This window comes from Penicillium subrubescens (genome assembly GCF_028828155.1).
Source record: "Penicillium subrubescens strain IBT 31985 chromosome Unknown utg000005l_segment0_segment0, whole genome shotgun sequence".
Classification (NCBI taxonomy): Eukaryota; Fungi; Ascomycota; class Eurotiomycetes; order Eurotiales; family Aspergillaceae; genus Penicillium; species Penicillium subrubescens.
Window position 1 is genome coordinate 3,192,382 of NW_026643155.1, and position 17,441 is coordinate 3,209,822.

At 49.2% G+C, this 17,441-nt stretch overlaps 8 protein-coding genes across 8 annotated transcripts; 3 read left to right on the forward strand and 5 right to left on the reverse strand.

The window, feature by feature from the left end:
• Positions 1 to 13: 13 nt before the first annotated feature.
• N7473_007658 (GFA family protein) lies at positions 14 to 654 on the reverse strand (the record flags this gene model as incomplete). The annotated part of the gene is made up of 4 exons (XM_057153598.1): positions 14 to 97; positions 164 to 277; positions 345 to 424; positions 507 to 654. The coding sequence occupies 4 exons, from the start codon at positions 652 to 654 to the stop codon at positions 14 to 16; spliced, it is 426 nt and encodes a 141-aa protein (XP_057007936.1).
• A 1,488-nt stretch (positions 655 to 2,142) lies between these two features.
• Positions 2,143 to 2,352, reverse strand: N7473_007659 (uncharacterized protein; the record flags this gene model as incomplete). The annotated part of the gene is made up of 1 exon (XM_057153599.1): positions 2,143 to 2,352. One exon carries the CDS (start codon positions 2,350 to 2,352, stop codon positions 2,143 to 2,145), a length of 210 nt encoding a protein of 69 aa, XP_057007937.1.
• Positions 2,353 to 2,919: 567 nt separating this feature from the next.
• On the reverse strand, positions 2,920 to 5,852 carry N7473_007660 (pyruvate kinase CDC19). Its single transcript, XM_057153600.1, has 6 exons — positions 5,520 to 5,852; positions 5,360 to 5,404; positions 5,255 to 5,301; positions 4,991 to 5,193; positions 3,980 to 4,895; positions 2,920 to 3,920 (listed from the first exon to the last, which is right to left on the reverse strand). The coding sequence occupies exons 1-6, from the start codon at positions 5,806 to 5,808 to the stop codon at positions 3,672 to 3,674; spliced, it is 1,749 nt and encodes a 582-aa protein (XP_057007938.1). The 5' UTR covers positions 5,809 to 5,852; the 3' UTR covers positions 2,920 to 3,671.
• A 759-nt stretch (positions 5,853 to 6,611) lies between these two features.
• N7473_007661 (DUF1748 domain-containing protein) lies at positions 6,612 to 7,130 on the forward strand (the record flags this gene model as incomplete). The annotated part of the gene is made up of 4 exons (XM_057153601.1): positions 6,612 to 6,614; positions 6,691 to 6,730; positions 6,799 to 6,841; positions 6,989 to 7,130. 4 exons carry the CDS (start codon positions 6,612 to 6,614, stop codon positions 7,128 to 7,130), a joined length of 228 nt encoding a protein of 75 aa, XP_057007939.1.
• Positions 7,131 to 8,918: 1,788 nt separating this feature from the next.
• On the reverse strand, positions 8,919 to 10,901 carry N7473_007662 (uncharacterized protein). Its single transcript, XM_057153602.1, has 3 exons — positions 10,669 to 10,901; positions 9,389 to 10,571; positions 8,919 to 9,330 (listed from the first exon to the last, which is right to left on the reverse strand). Exons 1-3 carry the CDS (start codon positions 10,693 to 10,695, stop codon positions 9,209 to 9,211), a joined length of 1,332 nt encoding a protein of 443 aa, XP_057007940.1. The 5' UTR covers positions 10,696 to 10,901; the 3' UTR covers positions 8,919 to 9,208.
• Positions 10,902 to 11,724: 823 nt separating this feature from the next.
• On the forward strand, positions 11,725 to 14,097 carry N7473_007663 (uncharacterized protein; the record flags this gene model as incomplete). Its single annotated transcript, XM_057153603.1, has 1 exon — positions 11,725 to 14,097. One exon carries the CDS (start codon positions 11,725 to 11,727, stop codon positions 14,095 to 14,097), a length of 2,373 nt encoding a protein of 790 aa, XP_057007941.1.
• A 732-nt stretch (positions 14,098 to 14,829) lies between these two features.
• Positions 14,830 to 15,819, forward strand: N7473_007664 (DUF1769 domain-containing protein; the record flags this gene model as incomplete). Its single annotated transcript, XM_057153604.1, has 3 exons — positions 14,830 to 14,992; positions 15,047 to 15,559; positions 15,632 to 15,819. The coding sequence occupies 3 exons, from the start codon at positions 14,830 to 14,832 to the stop codon at positions 15,817 to 15,819; spliced, it is 864 nt and encodes a 287-aa protein (XP_057007942.1).
• A 179-nt stretch (positions 15,820 to 15,998) lies between these two features.
• On the reverse strand, positions 15,999 to 17,288 carry lysB (homoisocitrate dehydrogenase lysB; the record flags this gene model as incomplete). Its single annotated transcript, XM_057153605.1, has 4 exons — positions 15,999 to 16,842; positions 16,913 to 17,082; positions 17,146 to 17,186; positions 17,258 to 17,288. 4 exons carry the CDS (start codon positions 17,286 to 17,288, stop codon positions 15,999 to 16,001), a joined length of 1,086 nt encoding a protein of 361 aa, XP_057007943.1.
• Positions 17,289 to 17,441: the final 153 nt, after the last annotated feature.

Consider the following 17,441-nt stretch of genomic DNA (forward strand, 5'->3'; position numbering starts at 1 on the left):
AAAGTGAAACCTCTTACAAAGGTGGTGGATAGAAATCCTTGCCCTCACGCTTGGTGACTTCTATGGCTCCTAGATCAACACCCTGTAGGAGGCGTACCTTCGAGTGATATGACTTAGCGTATTCATCTTTGCCAAGGGGTCATTTTCAGTGGTGTTGACTTACATTGATAGCACATTTGCCAAAGATGAACTTTGGATTCACCGATCTGTTGTACACATTGGCACCACAGGTTCCGCAAAAGAAAATCTTGATGGAATGCGTGCCGAAACGATATTCCTAGATAGATCACGACAGTCAGCGATTTCTCCAGTATCTTCGGAAGGGTAGTCATAGCAGCCTATACCTTGAGGGCTTCTTCCCCTTGGCGGATTTCGATGTCATCCGCGAACGCATGAAAACTGCCTGAAACGTGGCAATAGCTGCCTGTTTCCTGATTGTTAGCTTAATTACTCTCATGGAGGCGTACATGAGCGTATAGGAAATCACGATACATGCAAATACTCACAATTGCACGAAATGACTGGCAAGCTCGGTATCTCAGAAGGCAGTTTCACAGAATAAAGCACAGCTTTGCAATGACAGCTTCCCTCGTAGGTGACTCCCGTACTTTGATCAACGGGATCTCCCTTTTCGGAATTCTGGGATAAAGCCATTGCTATGGACTAAAATATCGATTGGGTTGAAGACCACTTTCTTTTCGTCGTAAATTCGCGTTGCTCTGGATGATAGAGTGAAATTGAATCATCGAGCTTGAGGGCCGTAAGGACTTAAATAAGGGCAGAGTCAATATTCCATGATCGGGAATAAGAGATGGTAGAGTATATTCTTCAAATTGAGTGATGGTTGAGAACTTGGGTTATGGACTGTTGAGCCGATATCGTTGGGAGTTTTGTGCGCCGTCTGTTGGGCTTGACCAGATGTGGCAAATGGAAGGAATTAAGGAGTTTCACCACAGGAATATGTTCGTTTGCAACAGCATTGGAGGACAGATATCTCGCCTCCATTACATCTACTCCTATTTTATCACGATTTGACAACTGGATTGACCGTTAATGTACACTCTGGCGCTTTGCCCAATGCCAAATTGACGCCTTTAGCAATTCCAGATTTGTTTCTCTGTTCTTCATCTTGGTCTTTTATGTATACATTCTAGGCACGCTATATATCAATTATGGTTTCTTAGATATCCAAATTTGTGTCAAGAGGACACCCACATGATCTTGATGTTAGTTCCGTGGGCAAATTCGCCTGGTGTTACCAAACTTGGCCTCCCAGGCTTGACAGTGACAAGATAAGAGAGCCTGGAAGCCAGAAAAGGTTCAAAAATAGGAGATCAATTTGCAAGACATCCGAATTGAACATATCTCATGAGGTAACCCAACAAATCTCGCTGGGCTTTTCGATATGTTGGATGTCGGCGCGATTATTCATCTTCATCAAGGGGTTGACCCCGTAGTGGGGCTGTTCAGTAATCAAATAATCCGACAGCACATAGCACACCTCAACTCTCCCATTTATTTTCTACAGTGTGCATGCTCTACCTCTGAATTGACTTTCAACTTGATGAATAACCATTCTAACGGGAGTACTTACCAACAAACAACTGCCTTGTCCCATTTCTTGGTAATTAGCGAGGACGATCTAGCTTTGCAGCCACAGACTGCGATGGCTCCAGGTGTGTGTCATGAGTTCTGAACACCTAGAATGCCAAATGGCACTTTTTTAGTTAATGAATGTTTTGAAACCTGTTCTATGTGACATAGGTACGTCTTTCTACTTGATCCTTTTTTGGTTATACTAGATCCTGGGAGCACATAGGCTACGCTACTCATAGCTTTTCCACGGCGACTCCTTGTCTGCTAACGTTACGCGAGTGCTCCTGAGAAGCTCGAGTGACAGTATCAAGAAATTTCCTTGAGAACCTGATCACTTCCTTTCCAAGCTAGTGATCTTACCGTCACCTACTTCGCTCCAAATAAGAAGCATAGCTGCTCGTTGCTTTGGTCCTACTCCAGGTAGAGAGACCCAGGGATAGCCGTTTCATCTCATCAAATCTCTATAACAGTTCCTGACGAAGAAGATAGAAATACAGTCAATTCATGTCAGATTGTTAACAATATCTCTAAACTGGAACCACCCAATTATCCTCCAGTAGCAACAGATATCCCCCCAACAGCACCAGCATTAGCATCCACCATCCGCCTCCGCCGATTATCCTTATTCATATATTCCTCGTACTTGATTTCATAGCGCACATAATCACGAAGGTACTTTTCTTCGTTATTCCCATACTTTTCTCTGCGGGGTGGTTTGGGTTTCACAGAGCTGAAACCGCCGAAGCCAAAGCACATGTGGGAGGAGGAAGTGGGGATGGATGGTTGTGTAATGGAGGGAGAAAGAAGGTTTATGATTGTTGTGAAAGACTTGAAGGCGTTGGTTATATTCCAAAGAAGATAGATACTTGATAATGAGTTATTGGATTGAGCTGTGAAGGGACTATACCTACCTGATAATAACCGCACTTTATAAGGCTCGGGGTATGTCGCCGAGCATACATAGCCCCCAGGGCCAAGACTTGGAAGTCTTGACTTTCGTCATAGCTGGGGCCGACGACAGAGCAGACACTGTTCAATAGAAGATTGAGTATCAGGACAATGATATAATTCGTAACTCATATTAACTCAATTATTCTCCAAATAGAAAGAACAGCAAGTATTCATGGCAGCAAAGTATCAAATTGTATTAATCTACTCGATATCTGTACAAGATTCATGCCTTGTAAATCAGGCTGCTAATCCATCCCATGTATCTTTCGGCGAAAGTCGGGAACAAACGGGGCCGCACTCGGGAATTATCTTCTGCCATCGGACCAGAATGAACTTTTGATTTCTTTTTTCATTTTTTCCTCTTGATCTTCGCGTGCAATTGATCAACTCTTTGACCTTGTCGTGCTGCATGACTCTTCAATGAAGAGGTTTATTGCGACTATGGCGAGAGTACATACGCTGTATACTTGCCCGGGTGCCTGCAGGACACATGCCTCGGCCTCGGAGTCCGGCAGCGCGTTTTCGTGACCCCCGCATTGAGGGAAGGCCTTTCCGGTTGACCGTCGGCTGTGCCTTTCCTTTCTTTTCTTTTCTTTCTTTCTCCCTCTTTTCTTTTTCTCGTGGTTGAGAAGCAGGCTCTTTGCTCGCGTGATGCCCTTGACGAGTCTCCCAAAGAGAGAGTACCTGAGCAAAAGACGTGCAGGAATGCGCGCAGAACTTCCCGTTGCTTTGAACAGCGCGGACGAGTACGAGACAAACTAACCCGCTCACTAACTAGGGACTGACAATTTGTTCCCAGGTCTAAGTTTGTTCATTCCTCTCAAGGAAAGTCTAGGCTTACTCGAACAACGCATTTGACCTGGAGGCATTAGATTCATTCTCATGTACATCAACAATGCAAGCACCTCTTCGCAAGAAACAGCAATGGTCCAGACCAAGGAGCAGAAACGAGCTTGAGGCTGGAAATAATGGCAAGAAATCTTTTTGCAGATTCAAAAAAATAATGAAAAAATAAGGTATGTATCCGACCCCTCGCACCAGCGATAAACCAAAAAAGAGAAAGGACTAAAACAAAGAATGGAGCAATAGATTCGTGGCCTTCATCATATGGCACCGTCGAAGATCTACTCCATGGCCAGGCCGAGGTTCTCCTCAGCAGGAACCACACGGACGGTGTTGGTGTGGCCCATACCGCCACGCCATCCCTGAACACAGACGATGGGGTCGCCCTTGTTGATGATGCCGAGCTTGAGACCGTGGTTGATACCCCACTTGAGGCGGCGGTCGACGTCCTCCTGCCAGATCTTGACGTTGAAGTCAGGCTTGTTCTCGGGGAAGTAGAAGGGCCAGACACCACGGTACAGGTGGGAGTACTGGAAAGAGCTTTCGTTAGCTTGGAACAGACTTGCGATGCTGGAGCTTCAGAACTTACCCGGGAAGCGGTGGCGTTGCGAGTGACCATCAGGATGGGGCAGACGGGGCGGTACTTGGAAAGAAGGCGGGCAGTCTTGCCACTGGTGGTCAGGACGACAATGGCACCGGCGTTCAGCTCCAGACTGGCGCTGACGGCAGCCATGGCGATGGACTCGGAAGTCTCGGTGGGACGAGGAGCCAGGTTACGGAGCTCATCGAAGATCTGGAAGTGGGGGATGGTAACCTCGGCCAGCAGGCAGGTCTCGTGCATCATCTTGACGGCCTCGCAAGGGTAGTTACCCTTGGCGGTCTCACCCGACAGCATGACACAGTCGGCACCGTCCAGGACGGCGTTGGCAACGTCGGAGACCTCAGCACGGGTCGGGCGAGGGTTGTACGTCATGGACTCCAGCATCTGAGTGGCACAGATAACGGGCTTACCCTTGATGTTGCACTTGGCGATCATCATCTTCTGAGCGATGAACACCTTGGGGGCGGGGATCTCGATACCGAGATCACCACGGGCAACCATGACACCATCAGTGGCCTCAAGGATCTCGTCAAAGTTGTTGACACCCTGCTGGTTCTCAACCTTGGCAATGATCTGGATCTCCTTGCCTTCCTCGCCGAGGACTTCACGGATCTTGTCGATATCACTACCGCGGCGGATGAACGAGGCGAAGATCATGTCGACCTTGTTCTTGACACCGAACTTCAGGTCGCTGATATCCTTCTCCGACAGAGCGGGGAGGTCTACGTCGGTACCGGGCAAGTTGACACCCTTGCGAGAAGAGATGTTGCCATTGTTCAAGCACTTGACGCGCAGGGTCTTGTCATCCACCACCTCGAGCACCTCAAAAGACAGAATGCCATCATCGACATAGATGAGCTTGCCGGGGGAGATCACCTGGGTGATGTTCTTGTAGTCGAGGTACCTGCAATCCGGCACTGTCAGTCTCTGCGACACCAATTTCGTCCCACGGTCGGCCGATCAATCGATCCAGATCATCGGGCAGATGGGAATTCTTACATGTTCTTGTCATCACTGGCGGTGGCATAGGCCTCGTCGGTGGTGATGTTGAGCTCAGTACCAGCAGAGATGGGGAAATCCTTGTCATCGACGGTGTTACCGGTACGGATCTCGGGGCCCTTGGTGTCGAGGGCAATGGCCAGAGGACGGCCAGTCTGGACTTTAGCAGCCTCGCGGGCGTTGTCAATGACCGATTGGTGGTACTAATTGATGTTAGAATCATCGTCAAGTCTTGACTACAAGTCGGAACCATCAAGCTCTTACCTCATATGAACCGTGGGAGAAGTTCATGCGGACAACGTTAAGACCAGCTACAATCGAGTTAGTCTATCTTCTTTGACGGTGGATCTATCAGATTGCAGTCCATACAAGTGCGGAGAGCGTTGATCTTCTCAACGGAGTTGGTCTTGGGACCTAGAGAGGGATTGACCATTAGCAACTTTTTATTCATCGAGCGACCATGCGCCATTTCCCAAAGAGACGGGCGATGAAGTCAAGAAAACTTCTACAGTCGTGGGACATGACATACCAATGGTACCGATGATGGAGGTGCGGCGGAAGTTCTTCGCGGGGACCATCTCGGTGTTGAGCTTGGAGTGCCACTCCAGCTTCATCCGGTTGGACAGGTGGTCAAGGGAGCTAGTGGCCGCCATTGTGAATGTGCTAGACAAAGCTAATGGAGGAAGTGGGTAGGGGAGGAGAGAAATTGAAGAATCAATTGAAGAGGATGAGATGGAGAAGAGGGAGGGGAGAAGAAAACGGAAGTAGGATGGAGGGTGAGGGGCGGGAAGGGAAAATGTTGGTGGCCGATGCTCCATCTCCTCTATCTCCGCCAACCCGCTCTGCTTTTTCTCTCAGGCACCCAAACTAGGACGGGTCTTGCCCCAGGTTACTCGCCGGTGTACACTGCTCCTACAGTTGCTCCAGCTCTGCTTTTCGGTGGCTTGGCCTGTCAATTACAGTTTATAATTTAAATTTTACCTTTTACAATTCATAATAGAAGAACCATCTACTAGATAAAAATTTCTCTGCTCCCAGTACTCTTAATGGTATGTCTTCTTCTTCATACTTCAAGGATTCCATTGTAAACTGTCCCTCCCAATCTGCCCCTCTGCCCCTCACCGAGACTGATCCCCAAGCCAAGCCAATCGGCACCGGCGGCATCCGCTATGAAGGGTAGAAGAGAAAAACAAAATTGATACCAAACGCCTCACAGCGGAGGGGCCCGTGCTGGTCTACGCGCCGTACATTGGATCCCTTTTATCGAGTAACGGTGACAAATAGCAGGGAGTCAGGGCTGGGCCGACAAGCCAGACAAGCCAACAAAAAATGGGTGGAAAAAACGCCAAAACGGACTTTCGGTGGACGATTCAGCCTTATCGATAACCCGTGCCCGTTTTGGGGAAAGTCCAGCTCCAGCTTCGAGATTATGTAATCGTGTAGCGCTCCGTTCCACTTACCTCATCAACCCCAGCCACATCCGGTGGCTGGCTATGTCCGTTGTCATGTGAAAGCAATCCACGTGATCCATTCCCCGTCTTCTGCCGTGGATCATCTGCAACTGTCTCTCTCATTAAGTCCGACATTTTGTATGCTCTTCACTTTGATAACCCTTTCCACCATGGTAGGAAGCTTCCGTTTCTTGAGCTTGATCGGTCGGGGAAGTACGACAGCTTGACTAACCTTTCTTCGCTGAGCAGTTCGGGCGTCTCACTCACTACGCATTCGATGCGGTGCTTCGTAAGCTATCCCCTCCCTCATACCATAGAGATTATATACAGAACACTAACAGTCACTCTCATCGATAGTCTCTGCCTTCCTGGCTGGTGTCAAGCGATCCACAGGCCTCACGTAAATACAACTTCCCTTCGAACCCTCTCGCAACCCCCTCCACTCTCTCGCCATATTTACCTCGAGCCTAAGAAGACAGTCCAGCTAACTCGATTAACCCTCACGCACACCCATAAACCGGGTCGCGTGCGTGTGGGTTGTTTCCAGCCCCAGTCTCAAATCCGAACAGATCTCCGAAAACAAGGAAGTGAAGCGCTGGATCGATAACTACCTTGGCGTCGGAGAGTGGGTGATGGATCAGTCCGTGGCCGTGATGGGCTCCTCAAGCTGGTTCGAGCGCCGTCGATGATCTACTTTCTATTTCCAAAGACGGGGTGCAACTGGGCGATTTACGATTTCATCCCCATGCTTTTCCGACTTGACATTTCAACTGAGGTGGTGTGACATGCGAGCACACATCATGGCTGGACTGACGTGTGACGATCTACTCCTCTCCTCCCTCGCTGCTGGATTTCTCCTCCTTTTCTGGCCTCACCTTCAGAGTTACGGCGTCTTTTGGCTTGTCTCGTTCTGTGCGATACCTTTTGACTCTCTGTATCTATTCGATTGCACTTTACACAAATTTCATGCTCTCTTACCTGAGGCTAATACTTTATCAATGAACTATGTTGAGTGATGGATGTGTCTCATACCTGATAGGGGGTAGCTCAAACAAAGAGTTGTATAAACTTAAAGCACTGTGTTTGGGTCGACGTTGTTGACAAGGGCTTTCTCGGGCAGAGGCCAGAATGTGCTTAGATCCGTTTGGTAAAAGATCGTTGTTAATCTTGCTAGGGTATGTCTTATCTCGAAGATGGCTGCCACTTGGTGTATAGTTTTTGGGACAGGGCAGCTCAAAGTTCGGTCTTGCTCCATGTTTGCTATCATACGGATTTATACGAGACTAGCAATACCTACGCTAGTAGAGTGATGTGATGTAATGTTCTTATTATTGAAAGGCTAAATGCATGATCATTTCAATTGATTGTGTCATGAATCTACCTCGATACCTTTGATTCTTCCTTCCCTGGCCCTCGGCTGACTTCAACCCAAAATTTATACCGAACTGAAACCTATCGAAATTACACCAAGCCTGTTCTCAAGAATCAAGCCCCCTGACCCGCTTCAATCTTGCACTGAACGCAAGCACAACCCTTTTCAACAGGCTTCAGGCTAGCCCAAAACTTCGCCAAATACGAATCAGCAGGATACGTCCACAGCCCCTTCCTCACACTATTTCTAGTCATGCGAACCGCAAACTCATCCGCACCCTCCCCCTTCAACCCCTCCAGCGAAAGCCACCCAACAGCCACACAAACCATCCCCAAGTTCTCCCTAAACTGCGCCGAAGGCTCAACCATAACATTCTGCCTCCCACACTCCCTCTCCACCCGCCTCGCCAACCCATAACAAGCCTCAACAACAGCCTTCCGCCTCTCATCAAAACAAGGACTAATATAACGCCCATCCCCGATCTTCAAACTTGGCCGGAATCGGGATAACTTACCAGCGACGGCATTTTGAAGGAAGTAGATAATTTGCTCGGATTCAACCTGGAGATGATTTCTTGTAAAGTCTTTGACGTTAGTTTCGATCCAGCGGCACTTTTGGGTCCATTCGGTCAGTTTGTTGGTAACGATTTCTCGCCAGGATTTGAAGTCTATGGCAGAGAGGTTGGAGCATTTGAGGAACATGAGTTCTTCGCCGGACCACCAGAGTTCGGGGGACCATTTTACGCCGCGGCGGGGGTCTTCGTTGAAGAGAGGGGGGGAGCAGGAGGTCGTACTCTGGGGGGGTGTAGGAGTGATCCATAGCTGGGGGTATGCTTGGTTGCTGTTTGGCTTGAATGTTAGACTGTTTGGGGATATGGAGATAGTAGATTGTATCTAATGGCCAGATTCGGCGGAGTAGATTGGGTTTTTATGTTGAGAGGAACATCCCTCTTCTTTGTGAAGTATACTATACTTGTGTCTTTGATTGAGATCATGGTATAATGAATGCTATTGTTAGCACGGTGCGTTCACAAATCAGGGTCCTTTCCTTTTACATTTACTGATCAGTCTTTGGCTTGGTTCATTGACTTTATTTGAGACAACACCTATTTATTGTTTTATAATCAGCCTATGACAATGGTATTGTGAACTTCAACGACTTATCACAATTATAGTCAATTCGTTCTTAGGTGGCTGGAGAATAGATACGGCTCCATTTTCAGCACATATCCCTTGCTACAATAATTTCATGTCTTTGGAGTTTGTCATTGATTCATGAGCTGATGAGTAGTCGACAGAGGGCCTATACTGAGGGAGAAATCTAATAGGGTATGAAGAAAGAGGGAAGGAGAATCCAGTTAGAAGGAAGCACCAATAATGCACCTGCGAACTACACTTAGGTCTGCAAGAGCTCATCGATATCCACGCGGCGGAAATACGAGATGTGGCCCATCTCCTCCCAGTAGTGCGCAATATAATCGGTAGAAACAAGGATGAGTTGAGACGTGGTGTAAGAATCTGTGATGAGAGCGTGAGTCAGAGAGCTGAGGTACTTATAATAGGACAAATGGCTTACCATCGCGGAAACCAAGGCCCGCGACGTGCCCAAAGCAATGTACTATACGGGCACCCGCAAAGGGCTCTTCATCTGCCACACGTATGAGGCCAGCCGGCCCGATATCTTGCGCAACAAATGTGACTTCCCCTCGTGGAACATTGGGATCCCCTGTCAGCTTGACGGCTCTCAAGGTGTTCGACTGCTCACTCCCCTCGCAACGAATTATTTGGTAGATGAGGAGAAATTCACACCCATGCGCAGAGTAATCTCCAACCCAGATTCCTTGGTATGGCTTCTCTTTCGTGGGGACGTATAGTGATGGATCGATCGTTGCATAATTTGATATCGCTTCGTTATCAGTTGGCGTGATCTGAAGCCTAAAGTTGGCCCACCGTTTGATGCGGAACCCGATTGAGGAAGCTTCTGATGCACAACTTGGCAAAGATGTTCCTGCCGAGTAAATAATCCGAGATATTCGTTCCGCACTAGGAATCATCGCGGGCGGCCAAAGCCTTGCCGGTGATGTTGATTTGTTGTTTTCTGGTAACTCCCTAGGGCAGAGCATAAGCGAGCTGAATACATGCTGAGAATCAGCCGCCATAGGCATCCGGCGATCAGGGTTCCATGTCTGACAAGGGGCGATCGGGTTCGATGGCTCATGATCTTTGAGGAGCAATACTGGGTCATCTAACCACAAGCTGATCTTGGGGTCAAACGACTGGATCATCACATCCGGATGAGCTTCCCAAATATGAAATTTTGGTTGGCGCCGGTCTGCAATAACTCTATATGCCTCTATTACGCCTCGCCGATTGTCGTACCGAGCTAGGATCAGACAGCCGTGGGCTTCGGTATCCGAAAACCAGATCTTATTCTGGGGAATGAACCAGTAGGGGAGGTGGGCAAGGTATAGTCGACGGAATGAGTCGAACGGCCCCGGATCGTGGATGTGGAAGGGAATATGTGAGTTTACGAGGCTAGCCCAAAGGTGATCGTTGGAGCCATGTTCGGCGAATATGCGACACGTTCTAGACACGCAAGCGAGGTCCCGTGCGGAGAGGTGGGATAGGATCTGGTGGACGAGTTCGGCGGGAAGTTTATCGAAATGGGATCTTTCTCCAGCAGTTGGAGTCCATGGTCTCTCATGAAGGATCTCTTCAATGAGCTGCTGGTGGTCCTGGAGGCCGCGGTCGCTCGGATGCTACACAACGGATCAGATAGTTTTCGGGAGAGTCGGTCAAAGGCCACCCCATTTTCCAAGCTCGACCGGCTCCATCTAACGATTTGATACTACTTACCTCAGCGGACAAGGCTAGACCCGCCATCGCAGCGGTGTCCCTTCTACGGTGTTGAAGAAGAACGACCAAAACGGACGTGTACTGCTTGATCTCCTTCAGTCACGCAATGACATCACTGAAAGGCGTGGTGGTGAGGACACATGGCCGGCTGGTACCTGTGGGGTAAAGAGAAGGTAGATGGAGGAGGACAAAGACTCAGGCTCGACAAAGTCGCTCCCGGTGGACGGGCTCTAATGCCGGGCACCATGCACGGAGTTGGAGAGAGGAGGCGGGGGAGCTCTTTGAGTGGTGGGGTCGTTGTTGATAAGATAGGACAGAATGGAGTTATCTCCACACTCTCAACGAATGAATTCTTTCATGATAAATGAGCTCAGACAAGCGAGGGTTCAGAAATGGACCGGCTGGTATCTTCCTTTGGTGGACCAATACGGAGTTACACAGGATGAAAATGTTCTGGGCCAAGATTTGAAAGTCAGATGACCTGCTTAAAGCAAGGATATTTGGTGTAAAGATGAATTCAAACAGGTGCGGGAAGCTTACGTAGTTCAGGTCAGAGACCAGCAGATAAGAACTTGGGTCAATAACCATAAGCTTTAATGTCCGGTATCTAAGATTCATTCAACTATCTCTTTACAAGAATACTATACACATTGATGGAATCATCGATTTGCACATACTTGATAATGTTCTGCCTGAGGCCTCTATGTATCATGTGATCGCCGGAAGAAGCAGCTTGTTTACATGTCCCGATTAGGAAAGTAGGGCCCAGGCACGCGCCTGTTGCCTGCAGAAGCCCCACCTTGTTTGTTTATGTTGTGATCTATAACGACTGGGGATTATTCAGGGTATTTATTGCATTGCCTCCCATGACTCGACTTTATAAAACCAATCGGACTGCTTCGCCTTCTTGTTGTTTTGCCATTCGCCCAGTCCTCGACAATTCCCTTGTCCTACCACTACATTTGCAATCCAGCAGTGGAATAAATACAGCTTGTTGAAAGCTTATACATACTTTACATTTCCAACTCAGTTGCTGCTGAGTATTGCACATTGACGATGGAGACTCGACAGTCTGCGCGCAAGCGCAGAAACAATTCCATCTCCGATTCAAGGAGTAATTCTCCAGTTTCGCATCGGACAAGAAATGCGGTAACTGCAGGGACAATGCTTGACATGCAAAAGGCTACTGCAAGTACCCCGAAGAAGGCTAGGAAGCGGGTCCGATTCTCCGATCCTGGTCCTAGGCTGCTTGATACTCCGGATTACTCGACCGGCCTGACACCTGCAATGAAACGCACCTCATTCAAAGAGTCGGACTCTGGGTGCTCGAGGTTTGCCACCAGCACACCTACTCGGCGAGCTCACCGGCGGAGGTCAGCTCCAACACCGCGCTTCCAGCGTGCCTTTGATCCGATTGAACAATTCGAAGACACAAGCAACGGAAGGGTGATACAGTTCACTCCCCTGCGTCAGATCCTAGACACTCGCACGCAGAGAAGGATACGACGCTTTGGTCTAAGTGACGAGATTAACAGCATTCAGCGCGAAAAGCGCGTCTCTGCAAATTTCGAAAAGACCCTTGATTGTTTACGGCAGGAGAGAGATGCTCTACAACAGGAACTGAATGCCTTGAAGCAAAGGCATGAAACTCCAGAAGACCAGCTGCCATCATACGAAACTTTTTGGATGTCCCCTCAGGTTCGCGTTCGTGAACTCGAACGTGAAACTACTCGGCTTCGCGATGAAATCTCCGTGGCATCCAATCACAGCCTGGATATGCAAGAACCATCAATTGACAACGACGGGGACACATTTGCCCTCAATGATAGTGCTCTCATCATGTCCAACTCACCGGATCTTCGTGGCATGCGTTATCCACACTCGCCAGTATCAAACAGCCCAATGATATTCGACGAAACAAATGCCGATGTCTCGACACAGACACAGGTCGTGGAAACGACAGAGGATTCTGATATGCAAACTCTCACGTCTGACTTGGAGACTGCCAGAAATGAGAAGAGGGAGCTGTTCAATGCGTGTCGTATGCACCTTTCTACCTTTGAGGCATCCGGCTTTGGTGATGCACTTCGACAATCATCTCCGCCTCCAGACTTCTTGGACAATGTCATCCATATTATGACAGCGGCGCTTTCTCGTGCCTCTGATGCCACGCAAGCACTGGAGGGTATCAGCCAAGAATGTTCCAGTTTAGGATTCACTGGTTCTAGCACCGACGAAGTGATCGATGATATGAAAGCTCACTTCCGGGCTGCGCGTATTGAACTAGAGCGAGCGATTCCAGGCGAGACTGCGAATGTGAGCCTCGAAGATGGAAAAGCCACCCTTGGTGCGTTGGTACAAAGGGTAAAGACTCTCGCGAACGACTTGAAAGCAGAGCGTGACCACTACAACGGCTCACTTGGCCGTGAGAAGGCTCTTCGTGGACAATTCGACAACCTCTTACACCGGTATGAAGCGGCCGCAGTTAAGATCAGCAACCTTGAAGACTCAATCGCATCATCTGCAAGCGATATGCTTCATACAAGAATGCGACTGCATGACCTCGAGAACGAAGACCAGGAGAAAAGTATTGGGATTGACAGATTAAACACCGCCCTCGACAAGTACCACGAAGACGTCAGGGGTCTGGAAGAGATGGTGAGCCGTTTGGAAGACGAGAATACGGCTACCAAGCAACGATACCGACAAAGGATTTCCGAGCTGAGAGCGCAACTCAAGAGTGAGCGCAATCAACGGTCTGCAATTGAAATCTCAACCTCCAAGAACGAAGCCCGTATTCGCCAGCTTGAAGAAACTGTGGAGCAGAACCACATTCGGACCTGTGATCTTACAACAGAGATGGAGGTTCTCGAGAAAGAGCACCAGACAGTACGTGAACGACTTGAGCGAGCATCAAGTGAGAAGCAACAACAGCATGAAGAAGAGACCGGAATCCTCAATGTCCGCATATCAGAGCTCACAACATCTCTCGAGGGCGCGAGATCAGAGGTTGATCGTCTGCAACAAGTCAACAACGGCCTCGAAGAGCAATTACGCATGGAGATGGAAGCTCGCGATGAACTCCTCGACAAATGGGCGACCGAACAAGCGCGCTCATTCGCCTTCATGAAAGAATCCGTCAATTCCGAACGCCGACGAGCCAAGGTGCGCGCTGCAAATTGGGAACTCAGATCAGACGATCTCATGTCGGATGGGACGACGATGATGGGTAGTGAGCCCATTACCCCTGTTAGCATGACTCGCTTTGTTGACGTGGAGATGGGGAGAGGCAAGAACCGTCGCCGTATGGATAGCGGCATTGGTATTCTCTCTGAAGATGACCTTCTGGAAAATGAGGGTCTTGCGGATCTAGGGCGTGGGGTTGATTCCGATATTGACCTGCCTGCTTGTGATCTTATTGGTGTATAGATGGGTCTTCCATTCCTTTCATTTAATTTAATTTTTCTTTTGTTGCATCTTTGAAGCCCTTCGTGGATATTTAGTCTCAGTAAGTCTTGAAAATCGTAATGGAACTACAGTAGAAGTTCTCCAAGGATGCGAGAAACAGTCCAGTTAGATTGGCTTGGCTTCGTTGTTTCAGAGGTTTTTGAAAATATACTTCGAAATATCTTTAGCAGAGATATCTTAGCCTATTATCCAACTCGAGTCTAATGAAGTGGTTTGGAAGTCTTCTTAGTGTTTCAAAACTAGTCTATCTTCAAGCTTCAACAGTAGGAGTCAACCCATTTAAGTTCCTATGCAGCGTTCCATCCAATTCATCACAGCCTCGGCCCACCTGGTGGATCCCCGGAAGTAAGCCTAGAATGATGTCATTTCATCGCCCCGGGTAAGGTGTTTGAAGAAAGAGAAAAGAATCACATTAGTTTCTGCAAACATGTACCCCAGTCACTCTTAAAATTGTATATGGCTTCGTGTGGTAGTTACAGATTTTTGTTCACGCAAATCAATCCCCGTAGTAGCATGAAAAAGAACGAAGGTGTGCATGGTTGCGCAGGAAACTCTATTCCATGATGGTAGGGCGACGTCAATGGATCGACGCGAATCTTGTTTGAAGCTTGAATTTAGATCATTTATCTACTCTCCACACCCAAAATTTCTTATACTTCCCCTCAACTCAAACATACCATCCTCGAAGCAACCATGGTACAGTCAGGAAAGCCATCAAAGTATCGTCTAGCAGTGACTGCGGGGCTGGATTATGACCCCGCGACACATAAACCAGTTGAAGTCAATGGCAAAACGCTGCGACTCGATGACGATCGTGCGACATTCGACTTGAACGTTCGCATCCAAGACTACACCGGTATAATGTCTAAAATGCAGTGTTTCAGAGAAACAATCACTAACAACAAACTAGGCTTCCCCGATTCTTCCCCCAAAACAAGTCCCTACTTCCAGCATCCCCTACACACAAACGACCAATACTCGATCTGTTTCTCCTTCACGCCAAAACAAAACATCAACGGAAACGACCTCCTCTTCGGCAACGATTTCGACAAACCCCTTCGCAACCGTCTACCCCCGGGCTTCAACGCAGCCCTGCGCGTCGTGAAATGGACCATTGATCCGTCTCTCGAAGGCGATGCATACGCCGATAAACCCTATCTTTACAGTCCGGCGCTGGCAACGTGGAATTATTTCCGAATTGGCGACAAGGATAAGAAGTCAGATGCGCTGATGGAGAAGGATCAAGTGGTTGAAGAGGGTGCTGAGGGGCAAGGTGTGGAGAAACGCGGTCAGCATAAGATTCCGGATGCTGCGAATGAGCGGCGGAAGTATTTCCAGAAGGAGGATCATCGGCTTGGGTTTGAGTTTGAGAGTGGGAGGACTTACTTGGCGGATTTTGGTAATCAGTACTTATCGTTCAGTGGTGAGTTGAGAATTCGTTCTTGATTTTTTGTTGATGTGGAGGGGGAAATGATCATCTGACACTTGACACCAGAAACTGCGATTCGCCTGCCAGGAATCCATATTCCCGTTGTGGGTATGGTCGATGAGGATAACCATGAACTGCGATACGTCCTAAAGGATTCTAATACAGGTCGCGCGTACCTGGTCGTCTGCTTCATACTCGTGAAGCAGGATCAGGAGTCAGAGGACAGCGAACAGGGACAGCAACGTGGGGACTGAGTCGTGGTAACCTCTGCTATTGCTCGTGCCTGACCAAGGGAACGATACTCAATAGACGCAACTACACATTCATATTCACCATGATAATCATTAGACGCAAACACACGAAATTTTTGATTCCTGCTACTATCTGTAAAGCTCATCTGCACCCACAACATTTTATGTACAAATTAATTTTCTTACAGTCTCTTGAGGACATCATCCAGGACCTGCTGAGTAGTGGCATTGCCGCCCATATCGGGGGAGAGGAACTTGGCCTCATCCAGGTTGGCATCAACAGCAGTGTAGATCTTAGCAGCAGCGTTGGGCTCACCCAGGAACTCGAGCATCAGAGCAACGGAGCGCAGGGTAGCGATGGGGTTAGCAATACCCTTACCCTCGATATCGGGGGCAGAGCCGTGGCAGGGCTCACCAATGGCGAAGCCGTCACCAACGTTGGCGCTAGGAACCAGACCCAGACTGCCGACCAGAGCGGCGGCACCGTCAGACAGGATGTCACCGTACAAGTTGGGGGCAACAATGACGTCGTAGTACTCTGGCTGACGGAAGAGCTTGTAGACCATGGAGTCGACAATCTGCTCCTCGACGTGGATGGAGGAGAACTTCTCGGCGGCAAGGGCCGCGCGCGCTGTCTCACGGAACAGGCCGTCGGTCTGGGACAGGACGTTCGACTTGTGGGTGATGGTAACCATGGGCTGGCTGTGGGAAGAGGTGCCAGGGGCAGCGTCACGGATACCCTGGCGACGCAGGGCGATCTCACCAGCGATGGTGGAGATGCGGTGCGAGGCACGCTCGGAGATACGCTTGATGGCCTCGGCGACCTTGCCGTTGGGACCCTCCACAGTGCGCTCCTCCTTCACGTACAAGTCCTCGGTGTTCTCGCGGACGATGACGAGGTCAATGGGCTTGCCGTTGCTGCTACCGGCGGTGGTCTTGACGGGGCGGACGTTGGCGTACAGGTCGAGCTTCTTGCGCAGAGCAACGATGGGGGAGGAGTAGCCGGCGACCTTGGTGCTCGGGGAGCTGGTAGGTGAGAAAGAGGTCAGTAAGTGGAAGCTACGCACGGCAAAGGTCTCAGTCTTGAGATGCTCACCTGACAGCACCGAAGAGAGCACCATCGCACTCCTTCTTGAGAGTCTCGACAGTCTTGTCGGGAAGGGCGGTGCCAGTCTTCTGGAAGGTCTCAAAGCCAGCATCGAGGTTGACGAAGCTGAAGTTGAGGTTCAGGGAGGAAGGCAGAGCCTCCAGAATGCGACGACCGGCCTATAGAAGGTCAATTGGTTGTTCCTTGCTATATTCCTCGGTCCTGTCGTGGGAGCTACCTACCGGGATGACCTCCCGTCCGATGCCGTCTCCGGGGATGAGGCCTGTCGAGTTTCAATTAGCCTCAATGCCAACTCAACTGGTAGCTTTCAGCAATTGAGCAGGATACACGTACCAATGCGAAGTGTCCGAGCAGCAGCAGCCATGGTGATTTATTCGAGGGATGCTTCCTAACTTCAAATTAGTCGCCGTCATCGGAGTCATTTCTTTTGTATACGGTGCAGGAAGATCATTGATCCGGCTTCACTCCGGGGTCCGGAGGAAAGCACGTTATTCGCCTATGACTCAAGCAAGACTCG

Excerpts from the sequence above, each read along its gene's own strand:
- N7473_007660 (XM_057153600.1), bottom strand. The coding sequence starts at position 5,808 with ATGGAGCATCGGCCACCAACATTTTCCCTTCCCGCCCCTCACCCTCCA. Across the intron at positions 5,405-5,519 it reads CTCCATCATCGGTACCATTG|GTCCCAAGACCAACTCCGTT; the intron begins GTATGTCATGTC and ends ATCCCTCTCTAG. Across the intron at positions 4,896-4,990 it reads GCCAGTGATGACAAGAACAT|GTACCTCGACTACAAGAACA; the intron begins GTAAGAATTCCC and ends GCCGGATTGCAG.
- N7473_007662 (XM_057153602.1), bottom strand. The coding sequence starts at position 10,695 with ATGGCGGGTCTAGCCTTGTCCGCTGAG. Across the intron at positions 10,572-10,668 it reads GTCTAGCCTTGTCCGCTGAG|CATCCGAGCGACCGCGGCCT; the intron begins GTAAGTAGTATC and ends TCCGTTGTGTAG. Across the intron at positions 9,331-9,388 it reads GGGCCTTGGTTTCCGCGATG|ATTCTTACACCACGTCTCAA; the intron begins GTAAGCCATTTG and ends CTCTCATCACAG.